The sequence below is a fragment of the Camelus dromedarius genome, chromosome 1 (assembly GCF_036321535.1).
Source record: "Camelus dromedarius isolate mCamDro1 chromosome 1, mCamDro1.pat, whole genome shotgun sequence".
NCBI classification, from domain to species: Eukaryota; Metazoa; Chordata; class Mammalia; order Artiodactyla; family Camelidae; genus Camelus; species Camelus dromedarius.
This window is the reverse complement of record NC_087436.1, coordinates 11,331,766-11,355,243: the sequence shown is the minus strand read 5'-3', so window position 1 is coordinate 11,355,243 and position 23,478 is coordinate 11,331,766. Positions and strand designations below refer to the sequence as shown.

General features: G+C 45.3%; 2 protein-coding genes across 2 annotated transcripts; one reads left to right on the top strand and one right to left on the bottom strand.

Annotated features, from left to right (window-relative positions):
• Nucleotides 1-4,132: 4,132 nt before the first annotated feature.
• LOC116148970 (tripartite motif-containing protein 75) lies at nucleotides 4,133-7,211 on the top strand. Its single transcript, XM_064475956.1, has 2 exons — nucleotides 4,133-4,306; nucleotides 5,601-7,211. The coding sequence occupies exons 1-2, from the start codon at nucleotides 4,133-4,135 to the stop codon at nucleotides 7,209-7,211; spliced, it is 1,785 nt and encodes a 594-aa protein (XP_064332026.1).
• A 4,356-nt stretch (nucleotides 7,212-11,567) lies between these two features.
• LOC105094362 (tripartite motif-containing protein 60) lies at nucleotides 11,568-12,989 on the bottom strand. The gene has a single exon (XM_010986369.3). The coding sequence runs from the start codon at nucleotides 12,987-12,989 to the stop codon at nucleotides 11,568-11,570; it is 1,422 nt and encodes a 473-aa protein (XP_010984671.3).
• Between the last annotated feature and the right edge of the window lie 10,489 nt (nucleotides 12,990-23,478).

Genomic DNA, 23,478 nt, shown 5'->3' with positions numbered 1-23,478 from the left:
TTTTGAAAGAGACGGGCTGTTGTGGCCACAGAGGGGTGACACTCCATCCCGGTGGCCCCGCGGACGTCACCACTCTAACCCTCCCTTTCCACTTTTGTCTATGGGAGGCAAGTCCTCCCACAGTAGAGAATTCTCGTGAAGTTTTCACAGGATGTTTGAGTAAAGCACAGAGCACGCAGTCTAACCTGGTAAAGCACTCAGTAGGCGACACCTCTGATTTGAAACTGAGAGGGCGGAAGAACACTGGAGGGAACGCTGACCTCGCAAAGACTGTCCTTCTTCCAGAAACTTCTGTTCCCACCATGGATGCAACACTTTCCATTCAGGCTTCTGCTCATAGTGAAATATGTGTGTGGATGTGGAACAGTTTCTGAGACCCTGAGTTCAGTGAACAGAAGGGGCTGGGCTGGGGTTGGAGGACACCTGTCCTCAGCCGTGGTTTAAAAGAGGGAACAGCCGCCTCCTGTGTGTGCGCAGGCCGCTCCGGGCTGACCAGGAGCTGGGAACGCTCCGCCCCGTGGTCCTGGACACGCATTGCTGTGGCCGCAGGGGCTCAACTGCCCAGTGTTATTTTTGATCTAATCGTGTGGGTTTGGTTGTTCAAACGTTTTCCAACAGATGGTACCAGACATTTTGGTGCAGGATCTGCAGGAGGGGGGCAATGTCTGTTCCTGATGAGAAGCAAAGCCTCATCCTCTCTCCGGATGGGAAGGTCATCCACACTGAAACGGGGCAAGGAGGCAAATATGCCCTGCTTTCCTATGTCTCTGCTCCCTGGACGGTCATAGGCCCAGCTGGGATGACACTCATGTCTCTGGCTCCAGGACTCTAACTATGAAGTGAGTGAGAGAGCTCCGGAGGCTGGCTGGGTGGGGGACTAGGTGATAAGCCGATCAGGAGATGATTGGGTCTATGAAGAAGATGTGGGCAAAGCACAGGACTGAAGGTCAAGACCCGGCAGCCATTCCCCTCTGCTGTCAACTGAGAGGAGTCGTCTGTGTCTGACAGACCCCGGATCTCCTGACCCATCAGAATAGTTTGAAAATAGACCCGCTCCCAAAGTCCAGATCCAGGTACAGCCCTAAACACGTGACTCCTGCACCTCCCTTACTGCACCCCGCGGGGCAGCCAGCTCCCCCTGACCCTCTACAAAGGGGACAGGCCTGGAAAGGACCCTCCTGACAGGAGTTGTCAAGGGAAACCAGGTCACGTTGGCACATTCTAGGGGACTGGAAGTGGGGTGGGCAGCCTCCAGACTGAAGAGAAGTGGGGCGGGGTCAGACCTGGACTTGCTCCCAGGGGCTGAAAGTGTCTCCAGCAGGTATGGAGATCTAGACCCTCCAGCGGTCCTTTCATAGGAATGGGAGAAAAATGGATCCATCTCTTGAAAACATTTTAACCTACAGAAAGTGTAAAATCAACCTTTCCACGGTCAATTTGACCCTTGATACTGAAACTTGAGTTCCCAGTCTTCCCACCTCAGAAGACAGAAAAGGCATGACAGTGGAAACCGTGAAACCACGCTGTCCACACAATCTCACAAGGTTACTTGTTTACCGGCTGCCCTGAGTCTTCAGAGGGTTGGCATCATTAGTTGGTGGAGAAGGAGGCAGTGGTGAAGGGGCCATGGTGTCTGTAGGGGTCCGTCCCCTGGGATGCTATGGCTCTGCTGTCCCTCAAAGGGGAAGCTGACAAATCTTTCTCTGGTCTTAACTCCTGTGTTGCACCGCATACACCAAAGTCCAGGGGGACTGGCGCTTTCTAAATTATGAGTTGGGAGAGGTTTCATTTTGTACTTTGAATAACAGCTCTCATATCAGAGCAAAAATACTTACACCAATACTTTTCGAGGAAAATGTAGGGCTTATTTCTCTACTGGACCCACCTGGGAGACATTTCCCGGTTGGTACTTTTCCTCTATGGTTCATGAGAACATTATGCAAATTAATACAATTAATAACTGTGGGATAATATAATCTCAAGAATTAGATGGTGTTTGGGGTTTTGGTTGTGTATTTGTTTTAACTTGTTTAGAAACAATTGTATTTTCACAGGAAGCTGCAAAGCTAGTGCAGGTGTTTTGTTATTTGCCACCTGGAAGACAGCCATTTTCTGTCTGTCCTCACTGACTATGTTACTTACCAGGCTTATTTTACAGAAATGTTGCAGGAAACAAATGCAAACTGCTTTGGCAGTTCCAAAGCAAAATACATCAAAATTAGAGGGTTTTACCCCCAAACATCGTCTTTTCAAATTTTCATCAAGGCCCTGGAATTCTAATCCCTGCTGCGCTGAGGCCGCGGGGCGCGCCAGGAACAGAGTTGGCAGACGCTCAGAGGCCACCGCCCTCCGGCCCTGCTGCCCTCTGGCCCTGCGGTTCCTGCCTCACTCCGGGCTTCTCCTGGGTGCGCGTCTCCTCCCAAGGGGCCCCTCCCCGCAGCGCCCTCGTCTCTGGGAGACAATCACGCCGGGAACCTGAACCATCCGCAGCGGCACAACTGTCTCGGGGGCCGGAACTTCGCACAGTTTGTCTTCTGTGTGTCAGGCAGGTCCGGACCTGGGCTCTGTACACTGCCCTGTCTGCGGTCGGGGTTCAGCGGTCCTGGAATAGGAAACTGCTCGTCGTGAGGGTGCAGGGGGCCCGGGATGGACTCACCCAGACCCCGGACCGTGAGAGGGGCGGCTGCCCCTCCGCGTGCACGCGGAGCTGGAGATCGGGAAGGGCGGGGGAGTCACACCTCCCTGGGGAGGAAATGGACAGACTCACAGCGCCTTTCAGAGTTCATTTCCCCCATCGGAGAAGATTAAAGTTAAGTGGCGTTGAAAGGATCATGGGAGGATCTCAAATCTGCAGCTGGGATCCTGTTATCACCGGGACAGCGGCCGCCCATCAGCTTGGCCTCATCCCAGGCTGGGTCCTCCCCCCCCTTCCCCCCCTCAACTCTGAGCAGCACCTCTAAACACTCTCATCCAATCCACTCTCCGGGGGAGGAGCCACAGCCTTTAGGGCGGGACCCCAATAGCTCCACCCTCCTGGTGGTGTATATATGCTCGGGTCACATCCCCGCCCACACTATTTGGTGGGACAGCAGACTGAGGACCAGGCGTTGGGACACCGCCAGAGCCGCACCAGGTAAGTGGGGAGCAGGAGTGGGGAGGTGACAAGGCCAGGGCTTCCTGAGTCCCTGCTCTGGGCCCAGCCTAGGGACCCACCTCCCAAGGAATCGAGGCTCAGGTTTGACTTCTGCTAAAACCTGTCCTTTATCAGAGTTCCCAGTCCCTCAGCCTGCCTTGTCCTAAGTCACCTAAATGCGTACTGAGAGCACAGATGCCAAGTTCCTACCCTGTCCTGGGGGCCTGAGGATGAAAATACTTGTGTGTGACAATCCCCCAAAGGTTGGTCTGAAGCTGTGGGATCCCCCTCCAGGATGTCTCAGTCCTGGGAAGTGTGGAGTGTTAACCAAAACCCCAGAAACCCAGACCTCACTGAAATAGAGACGTTTATTGGGGGTCGTTAGGACTGCAGCCCCGGAGACACAGATTCAAAAAGCACTTGAATTGTGTCCCCAGGATACACAATGGGGAAGGCTTATAAAGGCATGAAACCTGCAAGGCTCCATCAGTTGGCTGTCAATAATTAGGATGGACCTGGCAAGAAGGGTGATGGTTAAACAGAGAAGGACTGGTTGTTGCTCAAATTGATAACACAATTGTGAGGGTGGGGGTGGGGAGGGGTTTGAAACTACAAGGTTGCAGCTAGAGCTGTCAGCAGGTACTGCTTTGTAAACAGCTGGTGGTGTCCTTGAGTTTGATCCAGTTCAGAAAAGTCAGGTTGTTACTGGTGCAGGGATGTGTCTGAAACCACATCCACATTGGCCACCGGCTCCATTTTGACTTTTAAGGAACTTTAAATCTCATCAGTGTGCAGGTGGGGAGGGACAACGATTAGAGCTCTGGGGGCCTGGGAGGAATTTGGTCTTCCTCCATCTCACCACGCCTGCCTGCAGACAGGCAGAGCAGAAGCAGGTTACCCCAGAGTCACTCAGTCCCTATGGGAGACCCGGAAACCTGGCAGGATTTTAGTGCCTCTACAGCTTAGCCAGGGACTGAGGTGATTTTTGGAGATGCAATCATGGCAGACAGCACGGAGGTGACAGCTCTGTGTGGGATGCAGTTTTTCCAAATCTGTAAATCTACAGCAGTCAGAGTGAAAAGAGCTCACGATCCTGTCCTTACTGCTCTGTCACATTTTGTTGGGGAGGTGACCCTCATGCAGCGGGGAAGCTGGGATCTGGAAGAAGTGACAGTGAGCTCTGAGTCGGGCAGCACCGGAGACCACTGAGGGCTCTGCTGGTACAAAGGCACTGGGGCCAGAGGAGCTGAACATACTACAGGAGGGTAGGAGGTGAGAGCCTGGTGCTGGGGAAGCTGGAGCTGAGGGAAGGACGGGGTCCTCTAGATGAAACGCAGTCCTACAGGAGAGCCCTGTGGGAGGGGGTGTGACTAGATCTGGGTGTGGGTGGCAGGAGACTGGAGGGGGCCCAGAGGGTGGTCGTGGGCTGGGCAATCAGAGGCTAGAACACTCTGAAATTCATTTGTCCATCATTCTGGATCAAAATACTGTTTTAAACCAATCAGGCACCAAGATAATTAAATCAATAGACTCCCTGACACCTCCCCGCATCGGCCATGGATACTCAGCGTCCAGCTTTGGGATCACTTCACTGATCTCAGAGGAAAGTCTGGGGAGTTTACCAGGACATATCCTCTGTGGGTGCCCTGAGTTGGCCTCTCAGCTCTTTGAGAATCAGCAGCAGCTTCTAAGGGAAAGTGCCACACATCCTTGTAGAGATTCTGACCTCACAAAGCTTCACTAGCTGGCAGCTCACCAAAGATGTCAGGGAGTAGTTATGTGTATGTGTGTTTCTCAGCTTCAACTCACAATAAAATCCTGATCTCAATCTCATACTGTGCCTGATGTGAAGAGTTTTCTGACCTGGCAGGGTGTCCAGATAAATTTCTTCTAGTCCAAATCAAATCCACTTATGCACACAGTCTGATGTATCTGATATATCCTGTAGTTGAGAACCTTAAGTGAAAAGTAAATTTTTATGTATTATGAATTGAGTGCTGTCAGAAATATCTGTGGTTTAAGCCAAAAAGTAGCAGGTTCTTTTATTAGATTTTTGACAACACTGAAATGATTGAAGCTGAGAATTTTGTCCTTTAACCAGATCCTCTTAGAATCAGGGATGCTATGTGACTTTGCCCAGGTCCACAGATAAGCTGTTGACTGAGGGGGACCCCCCACCCAGGCCTGGGGCTCTCATCCCCAAGCCCACACACATTTCAACTCCCAGGACACCGTCACATCAGCCAGTGGTCCCTGCGGGTGTAAGTGGATCGTGGTGGAGGGGAGGGTCAGCAGATTCCTCAAGGTGGCAGCGAGCTGGTCCCACAACACAGGGCAGCCTTTTCACAGGCAGGATTATTTTTCTCATCCCCAGGAAGGAAAAGGCACTTTCGACTTGTGTCTGCTTTCTGACCCAGAGAGTTGCTGAGAGCAGTGAGTGGCCCAGCTGCTCTGTGATCAGCTGCAGGAAGTGAAGGAAGCCACTCTGGCCACTGCCCGCGCCACCGAGTTCCGACGGCCCTTCGGAGCGCAGCGTCCTGGACAAGGAGTGAGAACCGAGGGTGCGCCTGCTTGTCAGCGCGGAGACCCTGCAGCCCGGCCTCCAGAGAAAACCCACCTCGGTGCAGCCCCGATGGCGGTGGCGGCGGCCCTGGCTGGACTCCAGGCAGAAGCCAACTGTCCCGTGTGTCTGGACGGCCTGAGCGACCCCGTCACCATCGACTGTGGGCACAACTTCTGCCGCCGCTGCATCCAGCAGTCCTGGGCTCACCTGGAGGACAGGTTCCCTTGCCCCGTGTGCCGCCACCCGTGCCAGGAGCGGCACGTCAGGAGCAACACCCAGCTGGGCAGGATGATCGACATCGCCAGACAGCTGGGCGGCCGCAGGAGCAAGAGGAGGAGGCGCGAGGAGCCGCGCCTGTGCGAGCGGCACCACCAGGTCCTGGGCCTCTTCTGCGAGGACGACCTGGAGCTGCTGTGTCCCCTGTGCACGCAGCCCCCTGAGCACCAGGGCCACGTGGTGAGGTCCGTGGGCGAGGCCGCCGCTCACCACCGCAAGAGGCTCGGCAGTTACGTGGAGCCCCTGAAGACGCGGGTGGCCGACGCTCAGAGCCTGGTGGCCGCGCAGGACAGGAAGCTGCTGGAGCTGCGGGAGCAGGTGCAGCGCCAGCGGCGGGAGCTGGCCTTGGAGTTCGGGCAGCTGAACCGGGCTGTGGACCGCGAGCAGGAGGCCGTCCTGGAGAGGCTGGTCCAGGAGGAGCGGGACATCCAGGAGCAGCTGGGCGCCAACGTGGCCGCCTTCTCGGACCACATTTCCACCCTGAAGGGCCTCCTGCAGGAGGTGGCCGAGCGGAGCGTGCTGCCCGGCGTGAGGCTGCTGAGAGGCATCGGGGGCGTCCTGCGCAGGTGCGAGGGCCTGCGGTGCCCCGCCGTCTACTCCTTCCAGCTGCGCCGCGAAGGCTGCAGCCTCCCCCCGCAGCACTCGGCTCTGCGCAAAATCATCCAGACGTTCCGGGAGGACGTGAGCCTGGACCCCGAGACGGCGCACCCCAGCCTGCTGGTGTCCGAGGACAGGAAGTCCGCGACGTTCCTGGGGAGGAAGCGGAGGGCGCCCCGCGGCGCGCGGAGGTTCAGCGCGGAGCCGGCGGTGCTGGGCGCCCAGGGCTTCGCGCGCGGCCGGCGGTACTGGGAGGTGCGGCTGGGCGGGCCGGCGTGGGCGGTGGGCGTCTGCGCGGACCCCGCGGACCCCGCCCCCGGGACGCGCGCGGGGCGCCCGGCGGGACCCGGCGGCCGCTGGACGGTGCGGCTGCGCGGCGGGGCGTACGAGGCGCAGGGGCCCGGGGGCGCCGTCCCCCTGGAGCTGAAGGACCGGCCCGGCGGGGTGGGCGTGTACCTGGACTACGAGCTGGGCGCCGTGTCCTTCTACAGTGTGGACGACAGGTCTCACCTCCACTCCTTCTCCGCGGCGTTTTCGGAAGTCCTGAAGCCCTACTTCTGCATCAGGAGCGACTCTCTCACAGTCTGCGCGGTGAGAGACTACGGGGGTGATCCCAGCCAACAGGGACCTGCAGATAACTGAAGTGTTTCCAGAACTCTAACGTGGGAGCGTGTGAAACTGTAGTTTCACAGCTGCAATAAACTTGTGAACATTTGCATGTTTCGTCTACCTGCACTTTACCTGTTTTATAAGCACCTTACGCGTTCCAGGTGGGAGAGAAGACAATTGTGCGGGGACACTTTTCAGTGGGTCTCTTGCTTTTCTGCAAGTGTCGGGAGCGAGGAACTGAGGGCTCCACACTGTGTTTCCCGGTATGTTTAAGATAGAAGTGGTGTCTGCATCCAGACTTTTAGGACTCACCTTTCTTTATTCCTTTCCCCCACACCTGGGAGAGCTGATAAGAAAGTCTGTGTGCAGGGGGAGCTTCAAAGCAAGCAGGACCCCAGTAGTGCCAGAACCCTCACACCAGCCCCACCCAGTAACCAGCAAAATAAAACAAAACCCCAAGTTAGTCTCCCTTCTCTCTCATTCATCTTGCACCTACTTGGTAACCACTGTGGTCACCCCATAAACCTTATTGTGGGAATAATAAACGTTTTCATATTCTTCTGGTATGTGTGGCATCATCAGTCCCGCCCACACTGAACCAGATTTTGGGCGAGGACCCACCCTGGCCACAGACCCTAGTCCTAACATTTGGCACTCTGGGCAGGCATTTCTCCTCTGGTTTGGCTTCAGACTGGCTCTGCTGCCCCAAAGCAAGCATACACTTTGAGCTTTTATGCCTTTGCTTGCGAATCAGCCCAGCCTTAATGGTGTCCCCTCCCAGGGTTGGGTGGGGGGAGGGGAACACAGAAGGAAGAAAGATGGAAACCTGAGGAGGAAACAACTAGAAAAGAGGTCCACAATTTGACCTAATTGGAAATCCATGATATACTCAATTTTTTGAACGAAAAACTTAAAAGTGTGAGATTCTCTTTTGTGCTCCCACTAAGTTAAAACCCGGTGCCCCCAACGATGTTAGTACGTTACTGAACATAAAGTGGACATCAAAGAGGTATGCAGCATCTTATCCATGGGAACTGTGGCCGTGCCTGAATTCCCCCAGTTCATAGCACATATTGTCATAAACTGTCCAAGAGAAGGCATGGCTGATCTAAACCGTGAGAAATAGATAAAAATTAAATCGAACCGTTGGCACCTACAAATTGGCTTCACAAAATGGGATCCCATGGAATTTCAACATTTTGAAATTCACTGTGCAAGATCTATTTTGGGTAAAGTTTAATTATCCCCACTGCTTTTGTTTTACTTAAATTTTGCCTGTTTTTTAACTTGAGAAGAGGGTATCTCACAGTGAATGACCACAACCTAAATGCTGTGTTCTCACCCAGTATTGTCTAATTACTGGTTCCATCCAATCAGCAACTGGTAAATATCTGACTGTTATACGTTTGGCCAGTATGTTCTAATCAGAGCTTATTTCAACAGCTTCCCAGCCGTAATTTTCCTTTACTTACAGCAGGATACCAGGCAATCCCAGGAACTTCAACAACCTTGCTAGGGCAGGCAGTGTGTGGGGGCAAGATTTTCACTTCATCCAGCTTTCTCTGGGAGTACAGTTGATTTACATTTCTGATGCCCTTCTTCAGAGAATCATTTGAACACTCAGTCTTGGTTAATTTCCTGACAATTACTTGGTAAACTGAGAGCACCGCTATCCCTGACACTGTTGAGAAGTAACTGTTGACCCTCTCAAAACCCACGATGTGGAAACAAGCCCAATGTCTTTTAGGCCTTTTTGGGTTTTGGAGGCAATATATTCTTCGTTTATCAGTCTTACTCAAGGCCATTCATAGTGTTACTTGCAAATCAGCCCACCTTTAATGAGGCCCCTTCCAATGAGGGCTCTAGAATCTGTCAAAGTTGGAATCCGTTAAGTGCTCCTATGAGTGCCCCAGGAACATCTCTGTGGGGCTTCAGCAACTTCCTTGTGCTTCCTGGAGACTCTGGACCACCGTGACCACCACAGGTTCCCCTGCACTCCTGTTACAACACCCTGCCCTGCTTAGATGTGTGCCATTGCCACACTCATGACTATTGACAGTTACTGTTACCTATTGAGAAGAGCAGTAACTGTGCAAAATCAAATTGGTTTTGGTCCTTTTATAACATACACGGTAGATAATAAATTTGTGTAAATAATGTATATGTGCAGTTTAAAGGAAAAATACCATACTCAAGTGTCTACCATTCAACTTAAGAAATATACCTGTGGTTTCAAGTCCTTCTGTACCCCTCCTCAATTGCATTCCATTTCCTCCCTGGAACCCAGAGTAATCACTAGCCTGAATTTTGTGTTGCATCCCTTGTTTGCTTTTCTTTGTGGTTGTCATATGTATCATTAATAAATTTAGTTTTGCCTGATTTGGGGCTTCCTATAAATGGAAACATACAACAGATTTCCCTATGGCTTGCTATTTTCTCTAAATGTTATATTGAGATTCTGATACGTGTAACTTTGTCTATTTTTAAAATTGCTGCTGAGTATCTGTTATATGATCATATCAGTTTGTCCATTCTATAGTTTCTACAGTTAATAAGAGGGCCCATATGACATTTCTATTGCCAGAGAGAAAAACCTTTCTCTAATTGTCAACTTAATTAGCTACATTAAAAGAAATCACTGGTTTCCTATTGAAAGAACCATGGGGAGCAACTTATTAGTTTGAAAAAGGGTAAGCACTAATTGCTATGAAGGGAAACAAAGCAGGGATCTGTGACAGACAACACTGAGGAAGGGATAGCAACTTAAAGCAGCTGTGCAGATGTCAGATAAAAGAGTGTTCCAAGCAGAGGGAATGGCAGGTGCAAAGCCATAAGGAAGAATCACCCCTGGCCTATGGAAACAGCAAGTTGCTAAGAGTGGTTGGAGCAGAGCAAAGAACGAGTGATAGGAAACAAGAAAAGGAGTAGCAGGGGCCCAGACACTGTAGCAGTGTCTGTGATATAACCGTAGGGGCCACCAAGTGCTTGGTGGGTTTTGAGCACGGAAGTGGCACATTTGTTTTCAAAGGATCGCTCGGCTGCAGTGTTGCTGACAGACTGTAGGGAGCAAGGATAGAACCAGGGAGACAAATGAGAATACTGGAATAATAATCTAGTGTATGCATTCCTTGTACATTGTTTGCAGAAGTTACATATGGGCTAAACAAACATCCACCAGTGGGGAAATCACTAGGTACCACTGACAGCATTATTTTATGTGAAGGAACAGGAGGTATCAAAAGTAACAGAAGTAACAACAGAAAAAAGAAGTACAGAAACTGAGCAAATATGAGCAATAAAATGAAGGGTAAAACCAATCATAAAATATGTCAAGAATCAACGTTGTACTGGAGGTCCCAGCCACTGTGATCAGGCAAGAAAAAGTACCTAGATTGTTAGAGAATTTAAAATGTATTTGCTGATGACATAATAACTCTGCATAAAGTCCAATGGATCTACTTAAGGATAACCTGACAGAAGACATTAAGGGCATGTACAATGAAAAAGCTACAAAATACTGCAGAGAGAAGTTAAAAGACCCAAATAAGTGAGTTCATGGGTTAGAAGCCTTGATATCAAGATGTCAATCCTCCCCAAATTGGTCTAAAAACTCAACACAATCTCATCAAAAACTTAAGTCTTTTTTGATGATACAAGTTCTTCTGAATTTAACCTATCTGTGATCTACTGAAAACTGTGGTTCCCTGAGTAGAGTTAGCCTGAGGAGGAAAACACAGAAACCAACAGGGATTCTGGGAAAAAAGGTCAGTTCCCCAAATGGGTCAAGGATGGCAGCTAAACGGAGCTAAGGACATGTAGTCCAAACGGGAAAAAAGCGAAGATTACCTTCTGATTGTATGCGTATATTTAAGTATATGATGCATGTACATAGTGGGGGCACCACCCCATCTTCAGTAGTACTAAGTGAAGATTGAGAAAGACAGACACAGAATTAGAAGGAAACATGTTACTGAGAAATATTGAGGTAAAGAGATGAAAGTTGAATGTGGCTACCTTCACACAGCAGTTGGTCCTGTATGACTTTAAAAGAGGTTTATTTTTTAAGGAAAAAAAAAAAGTAGGCAATTAATACAGAAAAAAATTACTGGACTTTTATTGACAATTAGTGAACTTCTAAAGTAATGTATTTCATAAGTATTTCATCTTAGATTTCTAAAGCACTTTCCAATTGGATCCCATAATTTATCTGTAAGGTAGGCATTATAACCACACTCTTTAGAAGTTTCTAAAACTGAGAAAAACTGTTCTAGTTGTTTACAGGAAAAACTAAAATTAAATAAAGAATTGCTGAGACTAGGTTCACTAGCTTAGTTTTGTCCAGTCACTGACAAAAAAAAAAAAAACATTTAAGAGTCTTACAATAGTCCATCATTCAGAATCTGCTACTGTACAGATTTTAAGAGGTTTAGAGTCAGTTCCAGTATAGAAATAAGGCCAAAGTGCTTCTGTAAAACAATCACTAAAAATATAGAGAAGAGCTCTATCACTCAAATTGTAAAAGGAAACCTCACCCAAATCATAGTCCAAAAACACGCCAATCTTACTGGGTGTTACTCTTGGCAGAAGATTAATTTTTTTAGGGCCCAATGCAACATAATTACTCTGACTGCATCGTCCAATACCCCATAATCCATCCTGTACTAAAATCCACTGATTCTGACTCTTTCTCCTTCTGGGAAGCGAGTCTTCACAGACACCCACGATCCATTCAGGCTTGTCTTTCACTTCTACCTCCCAATAATGCCTGCCAGCACTATAGCCCTGAGAACCCAGAACAGCTGGGCAGAGATAAAATTTCCTCGGGTTACGAGATAAGCTTTTCATTTTACTTCCATAATGCACAGTTTTCCTATCTTCTGAGACAATAAGTTTACGATGTGCTGTTTCAGGATCTAGAACTACATCTACTTGAAACTGCTTGATAATTTTGTTTAGGCCAGAATACTGTGGAGGAAGACTGTAACCATATTCTTTCAACTGGAATGAAAAAGGTTCAGGAGACTCTATGGTTCTATACCTATGGTAGATATTTTTAACATCTGCCAGTAATTCCAGTTCTGACTTCACATATTTGCTCTCTATCTCCTTTAATAGATATTTTAATATGGAAACATGATCTGAAAATTTTGTTAGATTTTCATTTAGTTTTGTTAAAATATCCATTTCTTCATCTTGTAATTGCCGAAGAACAGTCTTTTGCTCATTTTGGAGAAACAACACAAGTTGCTCAAATTCAGCCTTTATTTCTTCTCTCCTATATTCCACTTTCTTCTTCAGTTCCAATGATTTTCTGGTTTGCATAGTTATTACTTTTTCAGCTTGCTCCATTCTCTCCTTCCAAAGCTCAGTGCAACGCTCCAATCTTTTCCTGTGATAGGGGGCAGCTTTTTCTATGGGCCAAATGTAGTGATTCCGGTGATCAGTGGAGAAACTGCACTGTGGACATAAAACCTCTCGGTCCTTCTGACAGAAAAAAATCAAAACCTGATTGTGCTTTTCACACATAAGCTTCTCTTCCTGCCTCTTCCTCTTGCTTTTTCTCATCTGGAGCAGCTTAGCAATTTCAATCAAATTGCCCAGCTGGAGATTGCGCATCAATTTCCTTTCTGAACAGCAAAATCTGCAAAAAGGGCAGGGGAAAGTATCATTTAGATCCTTCCAGGACATATCAATACAGGACCGACAGAAGTTATGCCCACAGATGATAGTCACTGGGTCTTTCAAGTAGTCCAGACAGATGGGGCAGCTCGCCCCTGCCTGGAGGTCTGCCAGGGCTGTCACAAACTCCATGGAACCACGTGAACAGAAGTGGTCAGGTAATGAGCCCTTTAGTAAGACTGGGTCTCTGGTGCTCAAGACCCAGTGAGCAGTGGATGTCTTCCCCCAGACCTCACAAACGGACCAGCTTTCAGCTTTAATGGCTTGGTATGTTGATGGCAGCCTCTACAGACTACTTCCCTCTCCCTTAGCTCCAGAGTCTGTTGCCAAGAAGACTCCAACTCCACAGGCTGCAGTCTACTGCACACTAGAACACAGTAGCTGGGCCACTGCTCTTCCCACTCATGTGAAGTCAAGTTCAATGGCTTTCTAGTGTAAGAAAGTAGTCTTAGGTCCAAGGCAAGGAATCCTTCCTATGGGTGAGAAAAGACATTAAGTTAAAAATATGGTCCCACAACCACCAATGTATTAAAACATTCGCACAAGAATCATCAATGAATGCTAAACTTGTTAGATGGAGGTACATGGAAAAAAATGGGAATTTACAGTTGTAGACATTCAGCTCACATTCCTTATTAATCAAAAACAACAACAAACTATGGCACAAATTGACTCTATGTGCTTCCTGATATGATGCAATGGGAAGCACACAAAACTGCCTATAAAATATTCTATCTCAATCTAATCACAAGAAAACAGTAAGTCTAATTTAGATTGTGGGGCATTTACAAGAAAATTGGTATGCGTTCCTCAAAAATGTCAATGTCGTGAAAAGGCAAAAAAAAAAGATTCTAGATTTAAGACTAAAGAAATATGACAATAAAATATGATGCACAATCTGATGAATCTGGGATATAAAATAAAAAATTAGACTAAACTAAACTAAAAGAACACTTTGGGGAAAAATGTGAGCATTTTAGTATGGACTGTATCGCATATAACATTGTATGAGTACTAAATTGCGTTTAATTTATCATATTATTTATAAGTAAGAAGTAAAATGTCCTTGTTCTTAAGAGATAAAACTGCAGTGGTGGGAGTGGAGGTGGGGACCCAATGGCTGCAACTTACTTTAAGAAGGTTCAATAATTTTAAAAGGTATATATACATAGAGAAAAGGCAACTATATAGCAAAAGGCTAACAATTGGTGAATCCCGGCAAAAGGTATCTTTATGTTCACTGCATATCCTTTCAACTTTTCTGTAGGTATGAAACTTTCAAAATAAAAAGTTAGGGGGCCATCATCAAAAAGTCTACAAATAATAAATGCTGGAGAGGGTGTGAAGAAAAGAAAAAACTCTTACACTGTTGGTGGGAATGTAAATTGGTGCAGCCACTATGGAGGTTCCTTAAAAAACAAAAAAATAGAGTTACTATATGATCCAGCAACCCCATTCCTGGGCATATACCCAGAGGAAACTCTACTTTGAAAAGATACACACACTCCAATATTCACAGCAGCACTATTTGCAATAAGCAAGACATGGAAGCAACCTAATGTCCATCGACAGACAACTGGATAAGAAGATGTGGTATATATGTGGGTGTGTGTATATATATATATTACTCAGCCATAAAAAAGAATGAAATAATACCATTTGCAGCAACATGGATGGACCTAGAGATTATCATACTAAGTGAAGCCAAAGACAAATATCATATATCACTTATATGTGGAATCTAAAAAAAAGATACAAAGGAACTCATTTACACAACAAAGACTCACAGATACAGAAAACAAACTTATGGTTACCAAAGGGGAAAGGGGAGTAGGGATAAATTTGGGATTAACAGATACACATTGCTATGTATAAAACATAAACAATAAGAACCTACCATATAGCACAAGGAGTTACATTCAGTATCTTATAATAACATATAATGGAAAAGAATCTGAAAAATAACATATATATATATATTCAGTTATATATATATAACTGAATCACTTTGCTCTATGCCTGAAACACTGTAAATCAACTATACTTCAATTTAAAAAAAAAAGATGCTATACTCCCTGGACCAAAAAAGAGGTAGGGGGAAAATTTCTTGGCTTGTTTTCAAGATACACCCAATTTTTAAGCAAATCAAATTCCTGTAAGCTTATCATCAACACAGTATTCTTTCCCTTCTCCAGGAACTAACAGACACTTTCTCAACTTTTCTTCTTCACAACACGAAGACAGAATAATATGGGCATGGTTTTGACCTTTGAAACTGGCTTTGCCGTGGTGACCTAGTAAGTTCTTTTACTACAGACTTTCTTTTCCTACCAGCAGAATAGGAAAAATGCAGTAGTTCTAGAAATTCTCTGTAAAGTATCCCAAACTCAAGGCTTGACTGTCTTGTACCTGCATAAGCAAAAGCTATCATAGCAACATGCTATGGGAGGCAGTGTTTCACAATGGAAAGACTAACATTTTTAGAAGGATACTAGGTTTGAATCCTGGTTCAGCTACTTATTGTGTATCTTCAAGAAAAGTCATGTACCTTTTTTTGAATCCCATTTTTATGACCTATATATAAGAATTATAGTAACTTTTGAAAATAAGGACACCATATAAATTACACTTAATATATGTCCACTGTTCTTGGCCAATAAGGATCTATTTATTTGAATCTGGACTGAAACGTGGCCCACCCATTGCATTTGCTTAATAGTTCTCTTGAATACCTTTCAATCTAGAATAGTATTCCCCTGTCTCCACCTTTGTCCTGTAGATTATCCCAAGTTCTTTATTTGCCTATTGCTTCTTGATATAATTTATCCCTCAAGCCTTTACTTTTTTAATGGAGGTACTGGGGATTGAACCCAGGACCTCAGGCATGCTAAGGACACACTCTACCACTGAGCTATACCCTCCCCACAAACCTTTATTTTTTAAGCTGATTCAATCTTCCCCTCATTTAAACCTGTCAACAACTCACCAAAGAAAGTCAGGACAAGTGCTCCACCTTTTAGCTTACAATTCAGAGTCCTTCATACCTCATTATCTCCATCTGGCTATGGTGCCACAAAGTACTTGGTTTTTATTTATTCATTTATTTTTTAACAGAGGTGTCATGCTCTCCTTCCTCTTTGCAACCACTCACTGCTTAGACTACTCTTTTCTCACTTCTTGGGACTGATTTTTGCTCCTTAGGGAGACTCAGCCCAAGAGAAAGGTTCTCTAGGATGGTTTATCATGTATCAGGCACTACTAAGGCTCTTTCATTAAATCATTGATTCAATTAAACTTTGAGAACAATCTGATGAGGAGCTATTTTCCTCGGTTTGAAGTGTAAAAGCTGAGTTTACAATCCTTTGAATACACTCATACAACACCACATTAATTGGCATAACCACTGAAACGATACTCAATCACTACGTTGTACTGCCTACTGCCCCTTCTTCATATGCCCGCAGTATTCTCTGCTTCCCTCTACTTCTATTTCAAAGCACCTTGTATTTTTCATATTTGATATGTTCACATTTATTCACATTTGATAACATATTCCAAAAATTTTTAAGGTGAAAAAACAGGGGTTTACTGACTCCAGCCTTATAACTGAAAACAGATAAACACAAACTGAGAGGTAGCAACACCTGAGAGAACTGGGTTTGCATCCAACCACGCCACTTAACTAGCTATATGTCCCTGCCAAATTAAAATTTCTAAGGTTCAGTTTTCTTTTCACTAAGTGAGAAATAATACTATCTCACACTGTAATCATTAAATGAGAAAATAACGTAAGGCACATGTCACAGTGCCTGGCATTTAACACACGTACGATAAAAAGTTCTAACACCATCTTAAAAAATCTCAAAAGCTCTTAGAAATCTAGCCAAATCCACATACTTAGACCGTAACATTTCACACTTCATTACATTATATATTACATATATACACACACGTATGTACGTGTATTGATTAGCATACAAAAAGCACCGACATTTAACCTAAAAGCTGCTATGTGTCCTGTAGTTTCTAAATCCTCAATGACTAGTAAAGGCATTAACTTGCACACAGTCTCCTCCAAGCCAATCTCCCTACCTGCCCATGCCACATTATGATAGCTACGAGCCAAGGCTTCGGTGACTTCCAATCCTTGCCTAATACTTTCAAATTGGTACTTCTGAGTAGGCTAAGGAAGATGGGGGGGGGGGGGGGGCGAATGGGATTGGGGGTGGTCAGAGATTAGAAAATGGAGGCTGAAGGAAGTTTTAAGCATCTTGCCAATGTCACACAGCTAGTAAATTGCAGACCTTAACAGGAAAACCAAAATCAGAAGAAAAAAAAAAACTTTTAAGAAAGTATGTATAAAAAAGGACTCTAGCACAGTACAAGGACTATGATAAGGTACTCAATCACTCCAGTATTACTGTGTTTTCTTTTCCCAGCATACACACAAACCAGTCTTCCTAGCTTCTCAGAATCAAGCCCTTAAGTACACAGACCGTGAGGTGCACAGAACCAGCTTCGTATGCACTGTTACCACCCTATTTCAAGCCACCACGTCTCTCCCTGGATTACGAGCCCTTTTCTACTCCGAAACACAACGGAGCCTCCAATCAATTCCCTAACTCTGTAGCTAAACTGATCTTTCCATATACAATATAATCCTTTCATCTTCCAATTTAAAACAGTCTACTGGTCCTTTACTGTTTTAAGAAAATAGTTCTCAAACCTTAGCTGGCATCATAACTACCTGTAAGTCTAGGCAAAAGCCTGCTAAGTCACAGGGCCACTTTCCGATTCAGCCGCCCTCTGGTAGTTCTAAGACGTTCCCAGGGGATGCTGCGGGCCCGGGGCCACGTGTGAACCACTGCTTCGTGGGAAACAAGGCTTAAAAGGCCCACCAAGGTAGGCACTGTGTGGTCACAGTACCTAAACGGTGGCCACCACCCCACTCCCTCAACACCCCCCGTTTTCCTCACACCAAACAGCAACTCCTTGGAAATAATGCAGCAATTCCCAAACCGCCGTCCAGGTCAGTCTCCGTCACTGTGCGCCGTCCGCCACCCCCGCACCGCCGCAGTCTGAGGAGACCCCGAGGTCCAGGGCAGGGAGACGCCCAGCGAAGCCCCGCTCAGCGAAGCCCCCTCCGCCCTTCCTCTCGCCCTCCCTGCTCACCTGAAGCGCGCGGCCCAACTCTCTCCAGCCGGCGACTGTGAGGAGCCTCGAGGCGCCGGCGCAGGGCGCAGGCCTCACGCCCCAGAGCGGCCGGTCTCAGGAAATGGCGCGCACCGGGCGCGCGGTGATTGGCGGTTCCCCCAGAAACGGGCAGGGGTGGGCCTGCGCATGCTCAGTGACGGGGCGGGAGCCCCGGACGAGCCCCTGAGCCTGGGGGATGGGGTAGGGGGGCAGGTTTCCAAAGTGATCCGGCCGACGTTGGCTTCTGCCGATCATCTGGTTCCCAGTGGGGCCTTTTCACGTTATTACTGCTTTGAGTCCCGTGAGCACGGTGAGTGTCAAAGTCAGCTGCGGGAGTTGTCAAAAGCGTCACCGCCATCTCCTAACCGTTTCTGGTGGTCTGGGGTCACAGGGTGCTGCAGGGGAGGAGTGGTTTGGTTTCCAAGAACAGGCATCTCCAGGATCAGTTGCCTCAGGGTGGGTGACTGGGTGGGTCTGCCCCGCCCTGCACTTTGTGTCCTGTCTGGACTTGTGCTCCCTGAGACCTCTCCTTAGGAAGTGTCGGGGGTGCGGTGGAATTTGAAGAGTGAATTTAGTTAGTTGAAGTGAAGGGTAATGTGGTCAAGGATGAAGGAGGAGCCAGTGAGGAGGCCATCAAGGCTGAGGAACTTGGTACATGATGCAGGATCGAGGTTGGTGTGGCTGGCACCTGGGCGGAGCAGGGAGGTGCAGGAAGTAGTAAAGGTGAGAAACGGCCTTCAGGAAGCTGGGGAGATGGGCGAGAAACACTGCTGCAAGACCTTTCAGTCGAAGGTTAAGAGTTTGGTCTTTTTTAAGTGCAAAGGAAATGTAGTGAAGCATTTTTAACCATTAACGTGATATAATAATATTTGAATCTTGAAAGAATGGCCATGATTCATGAAACAGGTCTTTGGGTGCCTTTAAGAGATCCAAGAAGTCGTGCGTGGTGGGCAGGTAAATACAGGTGCAGGTTAGAGAATCCTCAACAGATACTGTGAAAGTTGTGTTCCCTAAACATTTTGAATTGCTGGTGGCAGCAGCTTCCCCTCTTTTTGTTCTTTTACTGTGGGGTGAGTATATGGTTTTAATTTAAATACTCTAAGATACAAAATAATTACTATATTATCATTCCTATTCACAGTTGATGACATATAAAATTCCTTAAGAAGGGAACTTTTTCCTTTTGATACTGAATCCTGAAAGGTTGACCCTGCTTTGCAGGGTACAGCAAAATTCAACAGGATGGGGCCAGTTTACCTATAAGTGCTAATTAACCTGAAGAGTTCATTGTTATACACTGAATCCTGCCTCTGGACCCATTGCTTTTAAGAATGACCGTTGTCTTCCTGACAAACTACTTCAGAAGTTATCTGGCTTTTGTTACCAAGCCCAAACTCATTCTGCTCTCCGCTCGACAGGCCAGGAAATCCAGAGATGAGGTGCTGGGGCAAGGAATAGCAACTTTATCCAGAAAGCTGGCAGACCAATAAGATGGCAGACTAATGTCCTGGAGAACCATCCTACTCAAGTCAGAATTCAGGCTCCTTTTATACTAAAAAGGGGAGGGGTTGGTTGTTGCAAACTTCTTGGTGAAGGAATTTTTTGTTCTTGGAATCCTTTGTTCTTGAAGCTGTCCACCTGGATCAGGTCACGGTGCCCTTGTGAAACTGCCAGCAAAACATGACACTTTCTTTTCTGCAACTTGTTGTCTTTATATAAGTGCAAAAGTGTTAATATCCTTAAAAGTCAGAGCCTTGAGAATGGACTGTCCTGTATATTTCAGGCTATAGGCAACATTCTTTAACAAAAGGTGCAGAACCAGCAAGACTGAGCCTAGAAAACAGGGCACAGGGTTAAAGTCAAAGGAACAAATCTAATATGGTGTCAGATTTGTTCTTTTCTATTACAATTTTACCCCCTTACACCTTCTTTGTAGAACTAAAACTGTTCTAAATTTATCAGTTTCTCAACCAAGGAATATTGTTTTACACGTGTTGCTCTCTGGGATGCTTTATAGTCTTGAGCTCTGGGTTCTTCATCTTGTTTTAGCAGGTTGCTCTTCCAATGCCTGCCCTTCACGCATATACATAAAGGCTTGCAAAGGCACATGACAAGCTTTTTATATGTAGTGTGGAACATATATATGTATGTGTATATATATGAATACACACATGCATCTATATCTATAGATATAGATATCTATATATGCACATATACATGAATTTATGTGTATATTCATCTAAATGCCTATTTCTGTTTCCTACAAAAGTGAGATTTAGAGGGAGCAGGTCTAAGTGTCTCATTTTGTTTTGTATCATTCGTAAAGCTTTAAAAAAATTTTTTTTAAAACAAAACAACACAAAAATATATGGACTTTGCTATTTGAAAAGAACTTTTTAAAGAAAAAAAGCCAAGTTCTTTTGATACAATTATTTTTAGAATAAATATTCTGCTTAAGTATGATAGTAAATAAAAGAAAGAAGAATTTTATGCAGGTACTTTTTTCTCTTCTTAAAAATAAGTAAACAGAATGATTTTCAAAAGTCCTTGAAAAGAAAGGAGAGAAAGTTGAGAGGGACTGAATTCAGACTTTGTTAAATGACGTATGAATGCACATACAGAGAAATACACAGGTCTCTGTTTAAGTAAGCTGAAGTGGTCATCACTACACGACCTGCTTCCATGAGGTTCCCAACACAGGTTCCCACACCTGATGCACAGTGAGGCCAAACCAAAATGTTTGGAGCAGAGAAAGGTTTCTTATAGGGCCAAGCAAGGGGAACAGGTGGCTGTGCTCAAAAAACCCAGAACACCCCAGTGGTTTGGGGGAGAAGTTTTTATAGTCAAAACGTGGAGGGGAGAGCTGCAGGGTGTGGGACTTTCTTCTGATAGGTTAGTGGTGAGGTCACAGGGCTGTGCTCCAGGAATCCTGTGCTCAGACTGAAGTTACCATTCTCCACCTGGGTGGGGCCTTGGTTCCTGCAGAAGCTATTGTTGTGTATATTCCTTCTGAAGGAGCCAGGAACCTGCCTCCTCATTGCACTGTTATTTCTTGAGTGCCCCTTCCTTGTTTCTGCATTCCCTCACTTTCCTGATTAGCAACTGTTTGAATCTGCCCTTTGGTACTTAGAGAAGGAAGGTCTAAGAAGCTGAAGCCTTTTTTCCTACAAACAAGAAATAAGCGACATGGAAAGGACTTGCATCCAAGAGGACCCCACAGGGTTGTGCTCAAGTTTCAGAGGCATGAACCCATGGAGCAAAAATTTTTCTTCGTTTTTTAGTTGCAGATCAGGAACCTTTTTTATTCCATTATAAAATAGGTGACTTTAATAAGTTGTTTAAAACTCCACTTATATCCTAGAGCTTAAGAGCTCATTTGGAAGGTACTTGGCTTTGTATTCCACCTGTATCAGTTTACTAGCTGTGTGACTTCAGGTTACTCTCATTTTCTTAGTTCCTGTTTCCTCATCTAACAATGGGCAAAGTGGTACTTAATCCCATAAGGTTATTGAGAAACCACTTTGCAAAGGGTAGACCCCTTCTTTTCTTTTTTCTCTCCCTTCCTTACTAATAAGTGTTCTCTTTAAATTAAATTAAAACTAAATAATGAAAAAGAAAGGCTCAGACATTCCAAAATCAGAACTCCAAAAATCATGGTATGAGTAACTCATGTACAATCTCATCACAGGAAAGAATGTTTAACAGCAAACATCATTAAAAAAAAATCATATTGCAAGTTTAGAACTTTTTCATTTTTCAAAGCTAATATTATTAAAAGATTTTTTCCAAATGCTGAAGAATTGGAAATATTTTTGTTTTGTTTGTAGTATTTGAACTTTTCATGACCCTTGAGGCTCAGTTTATACAAGTCATATTTAGTTAAGTGTAACTGTTTGAGTTATGGAACACAAAAGCTTTGTGTACAATGCACTGGAAGAAGATAGTTTGCAAACTGACATACTAACACGCCCTTACAGGAAACATTCCATTAAAAATAGAAAAACTGAGAAATGGCTATATACCAATATAGTTTTTGCTCTTACTCAATACCAAGTTAAAAACGTTTTTAAGCAAAAAACAACTAACCAGCAATAACTTCTGGACTCCAGAAGACACCAGCAGTCAACTTCTCAACAGTGAGACTTTTGGGTTTTTGTTTTGTTTTGGGGGGTGGTAATTAGGGTATTTATTTTTGTTACCACTTGAGCTATATATACCCTCCAACAACAGTGAGACTTGATAAGGGTCTGGTTACCTGATAATATTTACTATCCTTTAATTCTTAAGGAAAAATCATAGAGATGAACAGATATTTCTAAACATATAGGACAAAAAACTCACCTCCCCCCATATTATTCACAGTAATAGGGAAGTCCAGAATAGAAATATTGTTATAGTAAAAATGCTTATTAGGTAACAAAATGTATGTTTTGTTCTAAAACAAGTTAAAGTTGTTTACAAAATTTGAGTATCGTCAGAAGCTCCATGCAGTTCACGTATATTATAATCTTAGATTCCTCATTTACATAAAATAACTAACATGAAGGATGCTGAAACCCCCACAGTGAGTCAAAGGCAGCATCTGCTTCCAGCCACAGCCATCAGTGAGATCACCTCCTCACATGCTTTATGATGGCTTTATGCTTATTCTGTGGGTAAATGAAAGGACAGATAAGCTTTAAGAAACTCCAAGTTAAAAATTTTGAAGGATATTATACGACCTCTTACATAGCAAGTGCCACAAAACAGTTGATATAAGATACTATGAGAACTTGCAAAAATAAGAGTATTGTAATCATCCAAAAGGTAGAGTCAGGAGATGGTGTAGGTAGTTCTTATATGTTCTAGTGTACAATCAGATGACAAATTTCCAGAGGTGGTTGACAGGGGCCAGAGCCTCAAATTATCAACCACATTATCTCTTACCAAGACTCCTTGGAATCCAATTATACGATTTTATAGTAGGGTGAGAGCTTAGATATAAAAAGAAGCCAGGGCTAGAATCCAGTGTTCTGTCCATGATCACCCTGGCCAGGTGGAAGCCAATCATGGAAGATGGGATATAGATCTAGAGTTTAGGGAGTGAAGTCATTTGGTGATGTGAGAACAAAGGGAAGAAATGGAGGGCTGGACTCAGGGTCCAATGTCCTAAGACAAGCTCTAGTTACTGACAGGATGAGAGCTAGTTTACTAATTTTTATCTTTTGCCTCAGGCTCTGACATGGCTCAGATCCTGTATTTACCTAAAGTTTGATATTTTGCTCATCATGCATTGTTTGGTGTTTAATTTTTTTACATGGCATTAAAAGATACACATTACTATATATAAAATAAGGAAACAACAAGGACCTACCGTGTGGCACAGGGAACTACATTCAGTTTCTTGTAATGAGCTGTAATGGAAAAGAATCTGAAAAAATATATATGT

Coding starts and splice junctions, on each gene's coding strand:
- LOC116148970 (XM_064475956.1), top strand. CDS start 4,133: ATGGCAGACAGCACGGAGGTGACAGCTCTGTGTGGGATGCAGTTTTTC. Junction 4,307..5,600: donor GGGATCTGGAAGAAGTGACA/GTGAGCTCTGAG, acceptor GATCAGCTGCAG/GAAGTGAAGGAAGCCACTCT.
- LOC105094362 (XM_010986369.3), bottom strand. CDS start 12,989: ATGGAGTTTGTGACAGCCCTGGCAGACCTCCAGGCAGGGGCGAGCTGC.